General features: G+C 36.8%; 1 protein-coding gene and 1 long non-coding RNA gene across 3 annotated transcripts; one reads left to right on the forward strand and one right to left on the reverse strand.

Annotated features, from left to right (window-relative positions):
• Positions 1–4695: 4695 nt before the first annotated feature.
• Positions 4696–7233, reverse strand: LOC111502810 (uncharacterized). Of its 2 annotated transcripts, XR_012467982.1 has the most exons (3): positions 6825–7233; positions 6417–6499; positions 4696–4864 (listed from the first exon to the last, which is right to left on the reverse strand). It is a non-coding gene; the product is annotated as an uncharacterized lncRNA (long non-coding RNA). The 2 variants fall into 2 exon arrangements; XR_012467981.1 differs by lacking the exon at positions 4696–4864 and having other exon boundaries at positions 6364–6499.
• On the forward strand, positions 4950–13228 carry LOC111502809 (lysosomal aspartic protease). Its single transcript, XM_074185122.1, has 8 exons — positions 4950–5106; positions 5769–5904; positions 7233–7356; positions 8315–8433; positions 8774–8973; positions 10486–10717; positions 11677–11808; positions 13021–13228. The coding sequence occupies exons 1-8, from the start codon at positions 5006–5008 to the stop codon at positions 13180–13182; spliced, it is 1206 nt and encodes a 401-aa protein (XP_074041223.1). The 5' UTR covers positions 4950–5005; the 3' UTR covers positions 13183–13228.
• The last annotated feature ends 5610 nt before the right edge of the window (positions 13229–18838 follow it).

Genomic DNA, 18838 nt, shown 5'->3' on the forward strand with positions numbered 1-18838 from the left:
GGAAACCCTCAAGTTCCAGTGAATACGATATGGTTTCAGCAGAATGGAGCACCACCACATTACCAAGTTTGTGTCCAGCAGTACCTCGATACAACATTTTTCAATTGATGGATAGGGAGGCGAGGATCGATAAAAAAATTGAACTAGAAATGAGTTAAAGAAAGTAGTTTTATGCAGGATTATTCTCGGATATTAACTAGTTTCATCGGAAACTAGAATTGTTTCTACTTTCTTTCAAACAAAGAATCTTTGATCACGGGTTTTTTTAAAATAATCTTTAATCTAATTCAAGGACACTTGAGTTCATATTTTCACTATCGAATTGGTCTTTATCTGCATGACAAAACTGAAAAATAAGTCTCCTTTGTACACCTTTATCATTCAAGTGTAATGTGAAAATTCTATTACAAAAACATTCATGATGAGTTGTGACGAATGATCATTTTATCTTACCAACGTGCCTGATATGAAAATGATATCATATTAAATTCACACAATCAATGTGTTAAAAATACGAGAGCCGAAACGTAAAATTGTTACATAAATTGATGAAAAGTGGTGAAGAAGAAAGGAGACTTGAAACTTCTATGTTTTTTTACCACTTTCATTTGTAACTAACGTTACTGCAGGTTCGCCCTATAAGGACATTTTCAAATATGTATGTAAGTTTGAAAATGTATAAGGACATTTTCAAATATGTATAAGTTTGAAAACGTCCTTATAAGAGACTTGTTTGTGGAGTTGTTTCCTGGCTTTGTCTGCAGGTGGCGCACTGGACATACTACTGAATCAACTGCAGAAAGAGATCGTGACTAGCTGGAATTACATTTATTTGGTCGTGTGTTAGTTAGGGAAGCTATAGATTATGCTGTAGACGACCCCTCCCGATATATAAGGCCCCGACACTGTTGAATGAGGCCCTCATTTCTCCCGGTAAAGGACGAATAGATTTTTCATATATTCCACCCCAGCCAGGTACGGGTACCTCGTGAAGGAGGGTACTGATATTTGATGAAGACTTCATACCGCCAATATCCCCTCAGTGATGAAGCCATTTGTCCTTCTTCGACAAAAATTAGCTAAAAGGGTAAGGGAGCTGGGTTCCAACCTGAATGAAATAAAGACGTTTGGTCGAGCTTGGTCGTATCCCACGCTGTACTCCCTCTACAACAGCGACCTTCTGAGGCCTGAGCGTGTAAAGATATCCCTGTACGCCGATGACATGTCTCTCTTCTCATCTTCCATGGGTCGAGAGCTCGGCGTGGTCTACATGCAACGTGCATTAGACGACATCGAGCGCTGGTACCTCGATTGGAAGATCCGAGTGAACCCGAATAAGACAGGCGATAACCATGGGAAATTACTACCTTCTCCAGCCAAAAAAGAGAAAAATCTGGAAGGGAGATCGACTGGCAAGCGCGGGTAAAGTACCTCGGTCTTCTAATAGACCGTAGGCTCACTTGGAACCCGCACATTATGTGCGTTAAATCAAAGATCGAGGGTCGGATAGCTAGTCTGTACCCTCTGATCAACAGAAAATCAATAATGAGTCTAAAGAACAAAATTACCATCTACAAAGTCTACAATACGATGTTCAAGCCTGTCATCATGTATGCTTCAGGCGTCTGGCGACAAGCGGCTCCGTCTAATATCTCCATCCTGGAGAGATTACAAAATAAGTTGATACGGATGATTGTGAATGCTCCGTGGTTCGTGCGGAATGAAGCCATCCGCAGAGATTTGCAGCTGCCTTCCATTCAGCAGTCCATTCAGTCGAGGAATCGGCGAGTTTTTGAGGGCGCGGAAACTTACGAAAATCCGTTAGTTAGGGAAGCTATAGATTATGCTGTAGACGACCCCTTCCCAATATAGAAGGTCCCGACACTCTGTCGAAAGAAGCCCTCATGTCCCCCGTTAGCGGATGAACAATTTTTCCATCCATCCCCCGCAGCCAGGTAGGGATACCCCGTTAAGGGCGGTACTGATGTCTGAGGACTTTCACACCGCCACCATCCCTTTAGTCATGAACTCATTTGTCTTTCTGTCAAAAATCAGCTATAAGGGTTGTTATGTATTCAAAGACCAGACTTCTTCCTGGAAATCCTTTATTTTATGATTCCACAAGATATTCTTTACATTTTACTCTCTACAACTACCAACTACTTTCTTGCTACCCTAATATACAATTTATACCTATGTCTCTTATGACAATTGACTGGGTTTTTGGGTTCGATTATCCACGTTCGGATATCCTCTTGCTCGGTTAATACTCTACAAGGGTAAGGGAGCTATGCTCCAACCTGATTGAACTGAAGACGCTTGGTTAGTTAGTGTTTGGTCGTGATACGACGGTTCACACCGTTCGGAAGAGACCATGCCCGGTACTGATAATGGGGCAAGTACCCCGAAACCGGTCTATTGGTTGGTCGTATCGACCAAATGAAACTAATTACTGCTTTCCATAGTGGGAAATAACTTGCGACGAATCTTCCAAGTCGAAGACGTTGCACAGGTTCCTGATGGTTTTACCTCAACTCTCTGCTCGACATTAGCTGGTTAGTCGTTGTTTTTCCGTTAGGTATCTGTATGTCAAAATGTCACCTCACAAACCACAAGAGGAGACTAAATCATCTGTCGGTAACAAATAAGACAGATGGGTATCCGCGGCTAAGCTAAACAGTGGAGACGGGAGTGGGTTAAACAACTTAGCAAATTTCAAATAGATGTTAATGGGCGCCAGGTAAATTTAATCCTCCAGATACCCTAAGTAACTCACAATATCAATAACTTACCAATTAATATTGGAAATAAAAGATAAAGGTCCCCAATATGATTTATTCAGTAATCCGAACTTACATGGATTAACCAACAACGCTTCTAAGACAACAATGCAATATTCACACTACTACGCGATGTTCAAATGTCAATACAAGAGCGCGGTGTATCTAACCACGAATTCAATCAGCCATAAATTACGGTAGTAACGACGCTCAAAAAAAACTACAATACGTCGAGTAAAACTACCACGAAAATTGAGTAGGTGAAATCGTAAATACTAGTATCGGATGGTAAGACAAACTCGTTTGCGTCGCGTGAGCTCAGGCGTAGGCGCATCGGTGTCAATCAGCAATCGTGAAAGGAAGAATATACCTCAATTTCCGTTTCACAAATATCTATGTCAATCAGGTATCAATAACAAACTCTTAATCAATAAACGATAAACAAACACTATATCAACAGGTATCAATAAACATAAGGGCAACAATTATTCAAATATCTCAGTATATCACAAATATTCAATTAAATCAATTATAACTTGCGTGCTCCTTTTGGGCCACCCGGTATATGGTGTTAGGCTACCCTGTAGTATGGCGGAGATGGATCACCCTGTAGCACCGGAGATGGATCACCCTGTAGTACGGCGGAGATGGATCACCCTGTAGCACCACCAAGATAGATCACCCTGTAGGGCACGACAAGCTGGACCAGTAATGGATCACCAAATAAGATCCAGAAAGAAAATAAAGGGAAACAGGAAAAGAAAAGCAGGAAGAAAAAAAGCAGGAAGAAAAACAGGAAGAACAACAGGAAGAAAATGTCAACCTTGTTTCATCTGATTCTGATTGAGAATTTTCTTCCGTAGGGTTTTTCTTCCTGCTTTTCTTTTCCTGTTTTTTTTTGTCTTCGTTCCTGTTTCCTTTTACTTTTCCTGTCTTTTTTTTTCCCCTATTTTCTTTCTGGATCTTATTTGGTGATCCATTACTGGTCCAGCTTGTCGTACTACAGGGTGATCCATCTCAGCAGTACTACAGGGTGATCTATCTTGGTGGTGCTACAGGGTGATCCATCTCCGGTGCTACAGGGTGATCCATCTCCGCCATACTACAGGGTAGCCTAACACCATATACCGGGTGGCCCAAAAGGAGCACGCAAGTTATAATTGATTTAATTGAATATTTGTGATATACTGAGATATTTGAATAATTGTTGCCCTTCTGTTTATTGATACCTGTTTGATATAGTGTTTGTTTATCGTTTATTGCTGATTGACACCGATGCGCCTACGCCTGAGCTCACGCGACGCAAACGAGTTTGTCTTACCATCCGACACTAGTGCTGATTGACACCGATGCGCCTACGCCTGAGCTCACGCGACGCAAACGAGTTTGTCTTACCATCCGACACTAGTATTTACGATTTCACCTACTCAATTTTCGTGGTAGTTTTACTCGACGTATTGTAGTTTTTTTGAGCGTCGTTACTACCGTAATTTATGGCTGATTGAATTCGTGGTTAGATACACCGCGCTCTTGTATGGACATTTGAACATCGCGTAGTAGTGTGAATATTGCATTGTTGTCTTAGAAGCGTTGTTGGTTAATCCATGTAAGTTAGGATTACTGAATAAATCATATTGGGGATTTTTATCTTTTATTTCCAATATTAATTGGTAAGTTATTGATATTGTGAGTTACTTAGGGTATCTGGAGGATTAAATTTACCTGGCGCCCATTAAGATCTATTTGAAATTTGCTAAGTTGTTTAACCCACTCCCGTCTCCACTGTTTAGCTTAGCCGCGGATACCCATCTGTCTTATTTGTTACCGACAGATGATTTAGTCCCCTCTTGTGGTTTGTGAGGTGACGAACAATATCTACAATATTTACAAGTAAATTTAGACCGTTACAAGGTGCGAGAAAAATTTAATTCTTGATGAAAAAAAATACCTAGATCCTTGTGACTTTCTTTTGCCTTCCTGATGTGTTCTTAAGGATTTCGTAGTTTAAGATATGTTCTGCGAATTTATGTGAAACTATGTGGCAATTTTTGCAATCATAGTCGTCATTATCAAAAACCACTCATCTAAAAAAAGAACTGATTAGAAAGATTTCAATCAACATGTGCCTGATTGAATTTTTAAATTCTATCAATGAACAATGAAATAATCAAAGTGTTTTTTAAGTGCTTCAAGTCTTGAACGTATAAAAAAGATGCAAAAACAAAATGTTCTCATATTCTACGGGTGGTTACTGTGGTCTTGTTAGAATGCGTGTCCTAATAAGTGCCTTCTGTTTGATAGCCGTCATCAATGCTGATTTAATCAGGTATAATGAATTCGCTCGATATTTAAAGCTTTCACTGGGGTAATAATTTATTACCATTAATTATTATTTCTGTTTTAATATCATTAAAAAGTTCTGCACACATTGAGAACGTTTATAATTTATTTAGACTCATGTATACTGTAGATAACAATAATAATATTATGAATACTCTGACCCGTTATTTGATGAAAATTAATAACACTATCCTTGATAATAATTATAGATTTTTCACAAATTTTAATGCGTTTCTCCACACAGCTGCTTCGTCAGTTAACTGACTTTCAAATATATTTTATTCCGAAAATTGTATACCTAATTATTATCATGAACAGTGATGATAATTTATTTAGGGCATGTTACATAAGTCTAGTAGCACATATACTGTGTGATCAAGATATGAAGGGCTAGCATGGAAAATCGGAATAAGTTAGCCTTTTTTGAGAAAAGAAATTGTGATTGGTTTTTTTAATTGGGAGGATGTAAACTGGAGTTGTTTTTAGCCTAATTCTAAAAGGGACAAATAGTTTGAATTAGTTTAAAATTATTTCTATCGTAAGTTGAGCATAGCCCACTATAGATGAATTTCTGAGTCAAAATCGATTTTATTACAATCATCGTCGCCGAAATTCCTATATTTTACATATATTTTCATATATTTCAAGAATTCCTCTGACAAAAATCAAACCAGCCAGGACAATTCTTAGAGAAAATAGATATAATGCTGTAAAGGAGGATCTAATCAGTAAATATGATGCCTCTGTTAACTCTGGTGAAGAAGTGTTGAAAAATTATATGGATGTAAGTATTCATATTGGAATGTGGGTTTCATTTTTTGATAAAACAGTACCTATTGTTTCAAGAAAATGTTCCAGTAATTGTAGCAGAATAGTCATGCTGTAGAAAGTAGAGAACAATTTACAAAACTGTGCGATTCAATAATCCTTCAAACAAAACGTGACTTTAAATACAAAATTGTCAGGATTGTTTTGCAACTGTTAACAACAATAAGATAAAATGAAGCACTTCAAAAGGAAATGGAATTCCATTACAATTTCAAAGATAGAAACTCTAAATAAAGGGAAAGGTGGAGTAAGATGGGGCCCTCAAGGAGTTTTTTTTAGCTTTTTCAGAAAGCCTAGAAAATCAAATTTTATACCAAAGTTGACAGTGACTGATCTACGTTGACTAAAAATAACCCTATACAAATGTAGAACTTGTTTATCCTAAGTAATTGTTTTTCGAAATCAACTTATGTAATGTTACACAAATAAAAACATATAATTTGATATTGGTTGAAAAATTGTATTTACAAAATTCGCAAATATGATGAACCTCGTCGTCATCTTCGTCACCATCACATGAGCGTTTTTCTCTGGTCATTATGTACTATTTTCTGCAACAAAAAACAATATCCTAATAATAATTCAATAATAATAACCTATACGTCAAAATTGTATTGGAATAAACTTAAAAAAAAATATATTTCCTCCAGCCTTGCACTGTCTACTATAGAAAACTTGCTCTCAGGCCGGTATCCCTGTCCTGTCCCACGGCACAGTTTTCAGGTTAAGCTTTAATGTTTTATATTAGAAGTAGTGGTACTATTTAAGGCAAGGATACATACTATTTGAATATACTAATTACGTATTAAATTATTTTAACACAACTTACAAGTCCCAACTTTAAAAACACCAAATATTATAACAAAATCTACCTACAGAAATACGTTTAATCCACTGGCAAAAAAGACGTGACTGAAGATGGCTGCCGGTTTGTTTGTAGTCTTGTCTTGCCCTTCTCCTTCAAGATAGTTACGAAGGTTGTCAACAGAGTACAGCACCTGACTGGTAAGAAAAAGGTCCACTCCGTCTTGCCCCAGCTTCCCTTATATTTTGTCTCAAATGTCCGATTGTAATCGTACAATTATATCGGATAGAATCAACAGAGCACCAGAATGAATTAACTTACTGAAACATTACATATTTGATAGGACTTTCAATTTCAAACAATGTTTTCAATTATACCAATATCTCTCATGAACTTTCTGTTCAATTTCAAACAAACAAAACTATCATCTGCAGAACTAGAAACAAACAACGAGTAATTCATTTCACAACTATTTTTAGGCTCAATATTATGGACCAATAACCATTGGAACACCTGGACAGACGTTCAATGTTATTTTTGATACTGGGTCCTCAAATTTATGGGTCCCTTCTGAAAAGTGCGGTCTATTCGAGTTTGCTTGTAGTGAGTTATACTTTATTATTATTATTATTATATTCATCAATTTCCTACCCATTAATGTATTCTGGTTCTTATGGAGTAACAATGAACTATGATTGACAGTATTTTTGAAAAGTTGAAAACCTGCAAAATAACTCTTTAGAATTCTAGTTTTTCAAACAACTTTTTCAGAATTTTCAATCGTGATCCTGAATATAATCTAATAACTTTTTGATTGAGGGGAACATAACAAGCCTACAGTAGGTGGGTAGGTTCAGAGGAAATGAGTTTATTCGACACTCCACTGCAACCCACGAAGGTTCATTGTGGTTCATATATACTCAAATCCGATCAAATAAAACCAACTACTCAAAGAAGCTGGAACATCGGAAAAAAGATTTGTCTCCCTCTCTCTTCAACGGGAGGTGTTTAAGTGACTTGACACATTAGATTTCACCGAAAGCTTTACGTATCAGAAATACGCGATGGACTGTGGCTGTTCATCGTTTTGAGGTTCAGCTCAATATACATCGAACTTCTCTCCAGCGATTCAAATCTAACGGGAATCGCTACTTTCGCACAATCACCGCTCTAAGTGCTTACCTGAAGTGCTTACCAGCCAGGCCCTCGCATGGATTCAGGTTTTAATTGCTCCCGCCAATCAAGAGACTCTTACTTGATCCTAGCGTGTAACTTGAAGCTACCAAGACCGAAATGTGCGGGGCTTTTTCGGTTCCATACCTACCAAGAAATGAACTTCTGCTTATGTAACTCTCTCTTTATTGTAAAACTTCGAAGCTATTCCATTTAGCTATTTTTTTCATTCCAGTCACTATTCAGATGTTTGATTCTCAAGTGAACAAAGGTACACATGAACTTTACAGAAGTTCAACAAGTAATAGCGTAGTAAACCGAGAACACTTGATAAAACTGTCATTATCCCACTTCAAAACATGTTTTAAGATTGCCTACTTCATTTCAGGATTCCATAACAGGTACGATTCAAAAAAATCTTCAACCTACGAGGAAGATAACCGAGAATTCAATATATCTTACGGATCTGGCGCTCTCAAAGGATTTTTATCCTCTGACACTGTTGAGGTGAGTGAACATTTTTATTCATTTCTTATCGCTATGAAAAACGGGCTTAGTAGAGTTGTTTCAACTTTCAAGGCCCAGAAATAAATCTCAATCAATATTCATCCCATTTGAACACTTTTCCTAAACTGTAAATTCGGTTGAAATCAGGGTAAATTACTTGAGAAAGGAAGTACCAGTTAGTACATTACTACAAAAACACAAATGCACGGCAGTGCTGCCAACTAATATTATGGATATTTCATAAAAATAAATGTCGGTATTTCCAATATTCCCGACGCGCGTTATTAGAGAATGTGTACATTTTCTCAATTGATAATAAGCTGAGAATTTTCACTTATAGGTTGCAGGTCTCTCAGTTGAAGGTCAAACTTTTGCTGAAGCCACCAACGAACCTGGTCCAGCCTTCTTAGCTGGTAAATTCGATGGAATTTTGGGAATGGGATACGATACAATATCTGTCAGGAAAGTGCGCCCTTTCTTCTACAACCTTGTGGACCAAAAATTGGTAGCACAACCTGTCTTCTCATTCTACTTGAACAGGTAAGAAAACTATGTATTTATTGTTAAATTTAAATCACTTTCCATTTGACGACGAGATCGTCAGTTCTATAAAATATATGGGCATGTGTATTTATGTTATTATCATCAGAAGGCAGAAGGAGCATTGAAAAAATTATGTGTTTCTGTTGAAAGAAGGGAATTAAAAATTTTAGGGTGGTAGCATTGCCTTGAGCAAGACGGATTCGCCCTCGGACGAATCTTCTGCTCACTATGAACAGGAGGAGCCTGGACAAATGCGCAAGAAGCAACAGCCATAGAAATTGAAGAGAGAGACAGCAGGTTATCCCAAGGTGTCCCCTATCCAGCACCGTATAGAAGTAAAGGTTATCTGTGATATTATAAAACTGGAGATACTTCCAGAATTGTAGTTTCTGCAGAAGTAGACGAAACTTTGCATAAAATCCTGCAGCAGACCGCAGTCAACAAACACTGTTATCATCTTAAAATAACTTCAATTTCCTGTCACTTTTATGTCGGTTCTGTCCTTAGATTTCAACAATACAAAAACAAACAAGTTGAACCTGGATGGTTCATATATTCATATATGTCACTTTATAGTAATAACACTTTCTAGGATGTTGTTTGTCTTGCATTAAAAAACGGGTACGGAGTACAGAGAAACGGAGATGAATGAGTGAGTGACTTTGGCATTTATGAGTATAGATGCCGTTATTTAAGGAAAAATACCAATAATCAAGAGGTAGATCAGAAGAAGTAAAGGTTTAAACTTCTGAAAAACATTCAGCGATTTTCTATTCAAAATGCTGTTTTACGAAACTTTCGATTAAAATGATAAATTGTTTTAAAATGCAATCATTCTTATTTTTCTTGTAAAGAAGAAGAAAACACCATCTTAGCGACCCAAAACGGACCAGATCCAGAAGTGTGTGTCCTTTTTTATTATCAGAATTGGCTACTTTTAGCTACCTTAGGACTAACATGTACTAACATGCATTTTGCCAATAAAGAATCAAAAGAAACTGTTCAGTACGTGGATTTGACTAAAATTTTAAGAGTTTTTCTCCAATAAGAATATTACTGGACGATTTGTTTTATCAACATCTGCATATATGAGAGTGGGAATAAGCTAGAAGACATTGCAGAAACACATTATAGAAGAAGTACTTCCCATTCTAATATCACTGACGACAAATACTTCAGGAAATTGAAGAAAACTTGAGAAAACAATAGGGAATGTCTTGAGCGCTAGCGAAAATATTTTGAAGAAGACATTTATGAAATCGTATCCATTTTGTGGAGTTATATGAGCATGAGAGTTGATAAAGTATTTATTTTCCTTGTGATTTAAGATCAAATCGTGAGGTGTAGTTTTTTCAAATTACTACAAGTAACGACCGAATCAATCAGAAAAAAGACCTTGTGATGTAATGAAAATTATAGATAGGTGTTTGAGGAAATTGGTAATGAAAATTAAAAAATTCAATCAGCTGAAAATTATTAACAAAAATGAATGTTTGTGGTATATTTTAGAGATCCCAATGCCAAAGTCGGCGGAGAGCTCATTCTTGGGGGTTCAGATCCTAAATACTACAAAGGAAGCTTCACGTACATACCTGTCACGCGACAAGGGTACTGGCAAATCAAAATGGACGGAGTGAACGTGGCTTCTGAGAGGTTATGTAATGATGGTTGTCAAGCCATTGTCGATACCGGTACCAGTTTGATTACCGGACCATCAGCGGAAATTGAGAAAATCCAAAAGGTAGGCCTGTCGGTTAACAGATACGAATCGGTCCTTCGGAGAATACTCATAACTTTAAAAAAAAATAACAAGCAGAAATTTTATTTTTATCGGGTGATTTTGCCTTAGGCTCATACCAAATATTGGCCGTAATTCTGGTAATACTGACTGAAATCATTGGCCAAATATCTCTTGAATCATTCAATGAACGCCGTCTCATCCATGTAGCGGTATGAAGCGTGAATTTAACTGTTTACCGAAATGCTATCACAAACGTCTCGCGACAGTTCTTACTTGGCTCCCATAATTTCAAGGGAAAAAATAATCTTAACCTCACTTTCTATAAGCCAATTCAGAAGTTCAGACTTCAATATCAGAATTTACATGAACCAACCTAACATCTTCACATAATCTGAACTTATTCGCAATTCACATTATTCCGTGTTTGAGTCGAGATTTTCGAAACATCGTAAATTATACTCGGAAGTAACAAAATACTAATCAGTACGAACCCTCTACGCTTTCGTAAGACTCTGACATAAACTCTTAACATTCATAACTGACAGTATTTCGATTTCAAATTAGAAATTTTCGAGCTAAATATCGGAGATATAAAAAAATCATCTTGGATTCTGTAAGCTCTTGTTTAACTGTTACAATATCCGAGAAAAAACATCATAATAACAAATGAGGTGTTGATATATTGATGTATATACGGGAGCCCAATTGCAACTGTCGTCAGATTCTCAATAAAGCCATGGTTTAACAGGTGGTGTTAATTCGTACCAACTTAAAGGAAAAATAGTGCGCATGCTCAATACTGCAAGTTTTATTTTGATTATTCAAAATTGGAGACGATGACACGTTCCAGATGACAATTTGAAATGACTAGTGAAATTTCAGTTGGTGCACAAAACAAATAAATTCAGAAATTCACTTAAACCTAATCAGTAACATATCTAATCCATTTTTACTTTCAGGCTATTGGAGCAAAACCAATTATTGGAGGTGAATACACAATAGATTGCAGAAGGATATCATCTTTACCTGATATAAATATAGTCTTAGGAGGAAAAACTTTCACGTTGAAAGGATCAGACTATGTTTTGAAGGTTAGTTTCAAGTGGATCATTGCCACAAGGCTAATTTTGTTGTTATCTATGTATTTTTGCACGCTGATCACGACTCTGAACGCTCGTAATCTATTGAAAACACACCAGAACAAAAAAACTGCCTCTCGACGCGAATGTTGCTAACCGAGTAGCATCGTTAGAAGTACACCAAAATGTATACCTTCTACAATTTCAATAAAATCTAAACTGAAGAGTTTACGGGAATAACACATAACAAAGCAGCGTTGCCGCAATCCTTTGGGAATAAGTACTAGAAAGTGAACAAAAAAGTACTAGATCGAATAAAAAGTACGAAAAAAGCGAATCCGTAATAACTTACATGTTCAGTTAATATTCATCTTTTTGTTACGGATCTTACAGTTTTATTTAATTTTAAGACACAATTTGATAATATCAACAAATAATTGAGTGACAAGAGGTAGAAACCAGAGACAAAGTGTCAATTGACACGAAAATGTCAAAGCAATTAGTTTTGTTTTTTAAAAATGAGACCATGTGAGAATAATTGCATGTCGAAAATAACATATATGCCACGCATATTAAAAGATGGCAATTTGAGATAGCTAAAACTTCGAAAGGCCTACTGAAAATATTTTACAGTTCCAATCTTACTAGATTTTGTACTAAGTACTAAAAGTACTAAGACACGATAACGAGTGTAACGCGTAACAGGATTATTTGCAATGGAACAACGAAATAAACGTGTAACAATGCTACAACTAGTATAATGTTAACATTGGTTGGTAATTGTAGGCACTGGAATAAAATGAACTTTAAATTTTTTTTTAAATTTTTTCTAAGGCAAAGATGAGTGGAATTTACGAAATATCACAATGAAATTTGCATTTTTTCAAGGAAACGCGGAAAACCTTGAGGTATCTTAATGCCAGCAAGATTATGAATTACTCAAGTGCAACAAAATGTAATGTTGTAATTGATCTAGTAACTGCCTGTGAATATATTTTCAGTCGCTGATAACCATAAGGTTGATGCGGCTATTTTCAAATTGAAAAAACTCTGTGATATTACCAACAAAAATTTCAGTGAGGTGAAAATATCATCAGGGTTGATTTGGTGAAATGACAATTCATTATGACATTTTGAAAACTGTCACAAAATTGCAAAGTTTATTAATGGGTCCAGTTTTTTTTTTATATTTTATGGTTCAAAATATCTCTCTACTTGCTATAGGTTTCTTCAGGATTTTTAACGGAATGCATCTCTGGTTTCATGGCAATGGACATTGACCCTCCAGTTGGTCCTCTGTGGATTTTGGGAGACGTTTTCATCGGTAAATACTACACGGAATTCGATTTGGGAAATAACAGAGTAGGCTTAGCAACTGCCGTTTGAAAATCTATTTGTTGTTTATAATATTTATTAAATTGGAGATATAATTCATGAGTGTTTTATTTGTAATCAATAGTATGAAGAGAATCTCAAATATGTACCGTATATTTACTAAAGATTATACATTTTCGTTCCCGAAGATATGAATGATTCTGTAGAAACTAATTCAAATAATACCGAAAGTTTATTATGAAGTGAATGTGTACATAAAATCATTACAACTGGAGTTTTATGCCAACACCAAAACGTTATTTCAATACCTCGACACGTGTTTCGATCAACAAGTGATCATCTTCAAGATGATCCCGCCCAGGACCAAGATTCCACTGTTGATATCTCGGAAACGGTAATATCTACATCTAGAGTGACAAAGGACTCATTCCAAATAGGCCATTATTTCTTCATCTTCTGATGACGCCAAATTGGTTGGTGGAAAGGGCGTCAAGCAGGTAAAACTATCTGCCTATCTGGATTCATGGGTATTGATATTCCACCACCAAATGGTCCGTTGTGGATTTTGGGTGACGTTTTCATCGGTAAATTCTACACCGAATTCGACTTGGGCAACAACCGTGTTGGCTTTGCCGAAGCTGCTTAAGTTTAGTTGTTTGCTTGTCTGTACCAAAGAAATTATTGAATTGAGGTGTAATACTCCAATAGTTTAATTTGAGTTGTTATATATTTATGACCATCAATACTAATAGTGAATGTTTGGTGATATAGATTGATGTAATTATGCTCTCTGTTTTATAATTTTCTTGTAGTCTGATTGAGTATATATTTCTCATCTTGCGTGAATAAACTGTTACTTTGAGAAACGTGCATTTCATTTGAAGGAAGTTCTCCATTCGCTGGAGGAGAGTACTTCATTTTCGCAAACCAATGTTGAAAGTATGGAAAACCATAGCAATGTTCTTTTTAGGTGGTATCCTTTAGAGAACTGTAAATAATTTCCATGGCAACGTTAGTTCAAAACGCCTTTTCAACTTGTTTTGTATGTTACATTAGTTGTCAGTATTTTAATTTAAGTTTAAAGTTCGTTAACTTCAAGTCTGACAAATGGTTAGATTAACGGAAATGCATAAAACAGTTTTACAAATAATGATTTTACGGAGATAAAACCCGAACACACCTATTTCATGAGAAATTTCCTAATTTACTGCTCATATCTCAAGGAACAATAAGCAAAATAGAGAAGCAGCTTCGCGATCTTGGCCATGTGGGGCAGATAAAAAAAAGCAGCTGCCAATGCAATGAGTGATGAACCCAAATTAGATGTGATGCTTGAGTTTGAGGAAAACCCACATACATCGAGTAGACAGGCATCCACTACATTCAATGTTAGCCATAGATCGATAGTAAACATATTAAAGAAAATAAAATGCATCCCTATAAAGTGATACATACTGAGAAGCGCATAGAAGACGATTTTGATAGAAGAACTTATTTTTGTGAGCAAATGATAGACATGTTGGATAACAATATCACCCAATTGGAAGACGTTATGTTTTCTGATGAGTGTACTTTGTCTCTTGAAGGTTATGCTAATCGGCAAAATTGCCGAACAGTTATGTAAAATTATATATTAAAACTTATAATTAGGTAAAATTATAATATATTAAACATCCCCAGATGACAATCTCAATTCTTCAGTTATATTGATAAGTCATTTATAAACTCTTCAATGGAGTAGTAGGCTTTATCAATCAGAAAGTTTTTTAGGAACGGTTTAAATTTTCTTAGTGACATTTTTCTAACATCATTAGCCAATTTGTTAAATAGCCTGATACCCATGAAAATTGGACTTGATTCTGATCTAGCCAGTCTATGATTTGGTATTTCTAACAATGTTGAATTTCTTGTGCCGTAATTATTTTTGTTTAAGAAGGTAAAAGGTCGCTGATCCGATTTTACACAAATCAACAGCTGGTACATATAAATGCATGGGAGAGTTAATATTCTTAAAACTTTGAATAGATCTCTGCAGCTAGTACGTCTATTTACACTCTGAATGTTTCTGACAGCTCTCTTCTGTGAAATAAATACCCTTTGTGCCTCACGTGATAGGCCCCAAGCTACTATACTATATGAGATTGTTGAGTGTAATTGGGCATGATAGTACATGAGTACCACCGACTTATCTATAATTTTACTGAGTTGATAGATACAGTAACACATATGCGTTATTTTTTTACATATTTCATTAATATGTTGATTCCATTTACAATCTTCAGTGAGAGTAAGTCCTAGAAATTTTATTGAATTCACCTGTTTCATTAAACCGTGCTGTGATTAAAACAGTAAACTGTGATCATGACCATTTGGGGCATAACTAAATCTTAGGAAGGATGATTTTTTATCATTGCAGATTAATTTATTGCTAGAAAACCAATCCTGGGCTTTTAAAATTTCCCTGTGAGCCAAAATGATGTCATTCCAAGTTTGGCAAGTTTATATCCTGATCAAGGAAACCCTCAAGTTCCAGTGAATACGATATGATTTCAGCAGGATGGAGCACCATCACATTACCAAGTTAATGTCCGGCAATACCTCGATACAACAGTTCCCAGATGGGGAGACAAGGATCGATTTAAAGGCCAGCGCGATCACCTGATCTTTCATCGTTAGATTTATTTTTATGGAGATATGTAAAGAGCAATGTGTACAAAACTAAACCTTCAGATTGGAATGACTTAAAACAACGAATAACCCTTGCGATTAGGTCGGTCACGCCTGGTATGGTAAATAATGTTAGAAGACAGTTTTATTTGAGATTACGATATAGCCAAGACGTTCGCGGTGAACATTTTGAACATTTACTTCGTTAACATCCATAGTTCTTTCTAGTATTCTACATTTTTTTACGTTTTGCATTACATTTTAGTTTTTGACTGTATTTTAGCGAATTTCGGTAACCACAGTATTTTAATTTATTTTATTTTAATTGTTGCAATGAACTTGAAAGCGATAACATTTTTGAATAGAAAACGAAGATTGCTTTCAAACGATATATCACAAACCTATACTTCCCATTAAAAAAATTGAGGGTTGTACCTGTCATTCGAAGGGGGTTGAAGATAGGGGTGGCGTTTTTACGTTGAAGAATGTCAAATTATAATTTACATTTGACGTGTTTCGGTTTTTTTTAAATATGTACATTAATCGAAATAATGAATTTATTCCATTTGGCTCTTACACACTGTATAGTAAATAGTAATGAGCTGAAAAGTGGCAAAAATTAAAATTAAGAAAGAAACTTTTGAAACAACCTAATATTTGAAAAATTGAACTAGAAATGAGTTATAGAAAATAGTTTCATGCAGGATTATTCTCGGATATTAACTAGTTTCACTGATTCTACTTTCTTTCAAACAAAGAATCTTTGATCACGGGTTTTTTTAAAATAATCTTTAATCAAGTCAAGGACTCTTGACACTAACACACTGATCGTTATCCGCATCGCAAAACTGAAAAATAAGTTCATCACCTTTGTACACCTGTATCAGTCAAGTGTAATGCGAAAATTGTGTTTATTATTCTGAGATTTCAAAAACATTCATGATGAGTTGTGACGAATGGAATATATGATCATTTTATCTTACTGAAGTTAAAATGATATCATATCAAATTTTCACAATCAATAGGTTAAAAACACGAGAGCCGAAACGCGAAATTGTTACATCAATTCATGAAAAGTTCTAAAGAAGAAAAGAGAAACTTGTTTTTTACCACTTTATTTGTAACTAACGTTGTTACGGTTTCGTCCTATAAGGACACTTTCAAACTTATACATGTATAAGTCCACTGAATCAACTGCAGAAAGAGTTCATGACTAGCTAGAATTATATTCGTTTGGTCGTGTCTACGAAGAAGTTGAGGACCGAACTGTTCTGCCTGATGAACAATTTGCCTTCAGGAGAGAACACTCCACTGAGCTACAGGCTCTAAGGCTGGTCGAAAAACACCATCCACGAACTGAACACCAACAAAAAAGTGCACATTGTTTTGCTAGACATCTCAAAGGCCTTCGATCGTGTGTGGCACGAACGTCATCTGCATAAACTAATCGCATTCGACCTGCGTCGGAGCCTGATCCGGTGGATTGGGTCTTTCCTGGAAGGCAGAACATTTCAGGTTAGAGTAGAAGGCTCTCTGTCTGACAACAGAGAGAACCTTGCTGGAGTGCCACAGGGAGCAGTGCTCTCTCCGACGCTGTACTCACTTTACACCTTTACGACCTTCCGAGGCCTGAGCGTGTGAAGATATCCCTGTATGCCGATGACACGGGTCTCCTCTCGTCTTCCATGGGTCTGGAGCTCGGTGGCGTCTACATGCAACGTGCATTGGACGACCTCGAGCGCTGGTACCTCAATTGGAAGATCCGAGTGAACCCGAACAAGACTCAGGCGGTAACCATGGGAAGATTGCTATCTTCTCCGGCCAGAAAAGTGAGAATCTCTGGAAGGGAGATTGACTGGCAAACGCGGGTAAAGTACCTCGGCCTTCTAATAGACCGTAGGCTCACTTGGAACCCGCACATTATGAGCGTTAAATCAAAGATCGAGGGTCGGATAACTAGTCTGTACCCTCTGATCAATAGAAAATCAAAAATTAGTTTAAAAAACAAAATCACCATCTACAATACGATGTTCAAGCCTGTCATCATGTATGCTTCAGGCGTCTGGGGACAAGCGGCTAAGTACAATATCTCCATTCTGGAGATATTACAAAATAAGTTGATACGGATGATTGTGAATGCTCCGTGGTTCGTGCGGAATGAAGCCATCCGCAGAGATTTGCAGCTGACTTCCATTCAGCAGTCCATTCAGTCGAGGAATCGGCGAGTTTTTGAGGGCGCGGAAACTCACGAAAATCCGTTAGTTAGGGAAGCTATAGATTATGCTGTAGACGACCCCTCCCGATATAGAAGGCCTCGACACTCTGTCGAAAGAGGCCCTCATGTCACCCGTTAACGGATGAACAATTTTTCCATCTATCCCCCACAGCCAGGGAGGGATACCCCGTTAAGGGCGGTACTGATGTCTGAGGACTTTCACATCGCCACCATCCCTTTAGTCATGAACTCATTTGTCTTTCTGTGAAAAATCAGCTATAAGGGATGTTATGTATTCAAAGACCAGACTTCTTCCTGATAATCCTTTATTTTATGATTCCACAAGATATTCTTTACATTTTACTCTCGACAACTACCAACTACTCTCTTGCTACCCTAATATACAATTTATACCTATGTCCCTTATGACAATTGACTGGGTTTTTGTGTTCGAATATCCACGTTCGGATATCCTCTTGCTCGGTTAATACTCTACAAGGGTAACTGAACTATGCTTCAACCTGATTGAACTGAAGACGCTTGGTTAGTTAGTGTTTGGTCGTGATACTCAGATGGTTCACACCGTTCTGAAGAGACCATGCCCGGTACTGATAATGGGGCAAGTACCCCGAAACCGGTCTATCGTATCGACCAAATGAAATTAATTACCGCTTTTCATAGTGGGAAGTAACTTGCGACGAATCTTCCAAATCGAAGACGTTGCACAGGTGTCTGATGGTTTTACTTCAACTCTCTGCTCGGCATTAGCTGAGTTAGTTGTTGTTTTTCCGTTAGGTATCTGTATTTGGTTCAGGTGCGAGGAAA

The sequence above is a fragment of the Leptinotarsa decemlineata genome, unplaced genomic scaffold (genome assembly GCF_025532065.1).
Source record: "Leptinotarsa decemlineata unplaced genomic scaffold, Ldec_3_MD MMD2_tig00026361_RagTag_RagTag, whole genome shotgun sequence".
NCBI classification, from domain to species: Eukaryota; Metazoa; Arthropoda; class Insecta; order Coleoptera; family Chrysomelidae; genus Leptinotarsa; species Leptinotarsa decemlineata.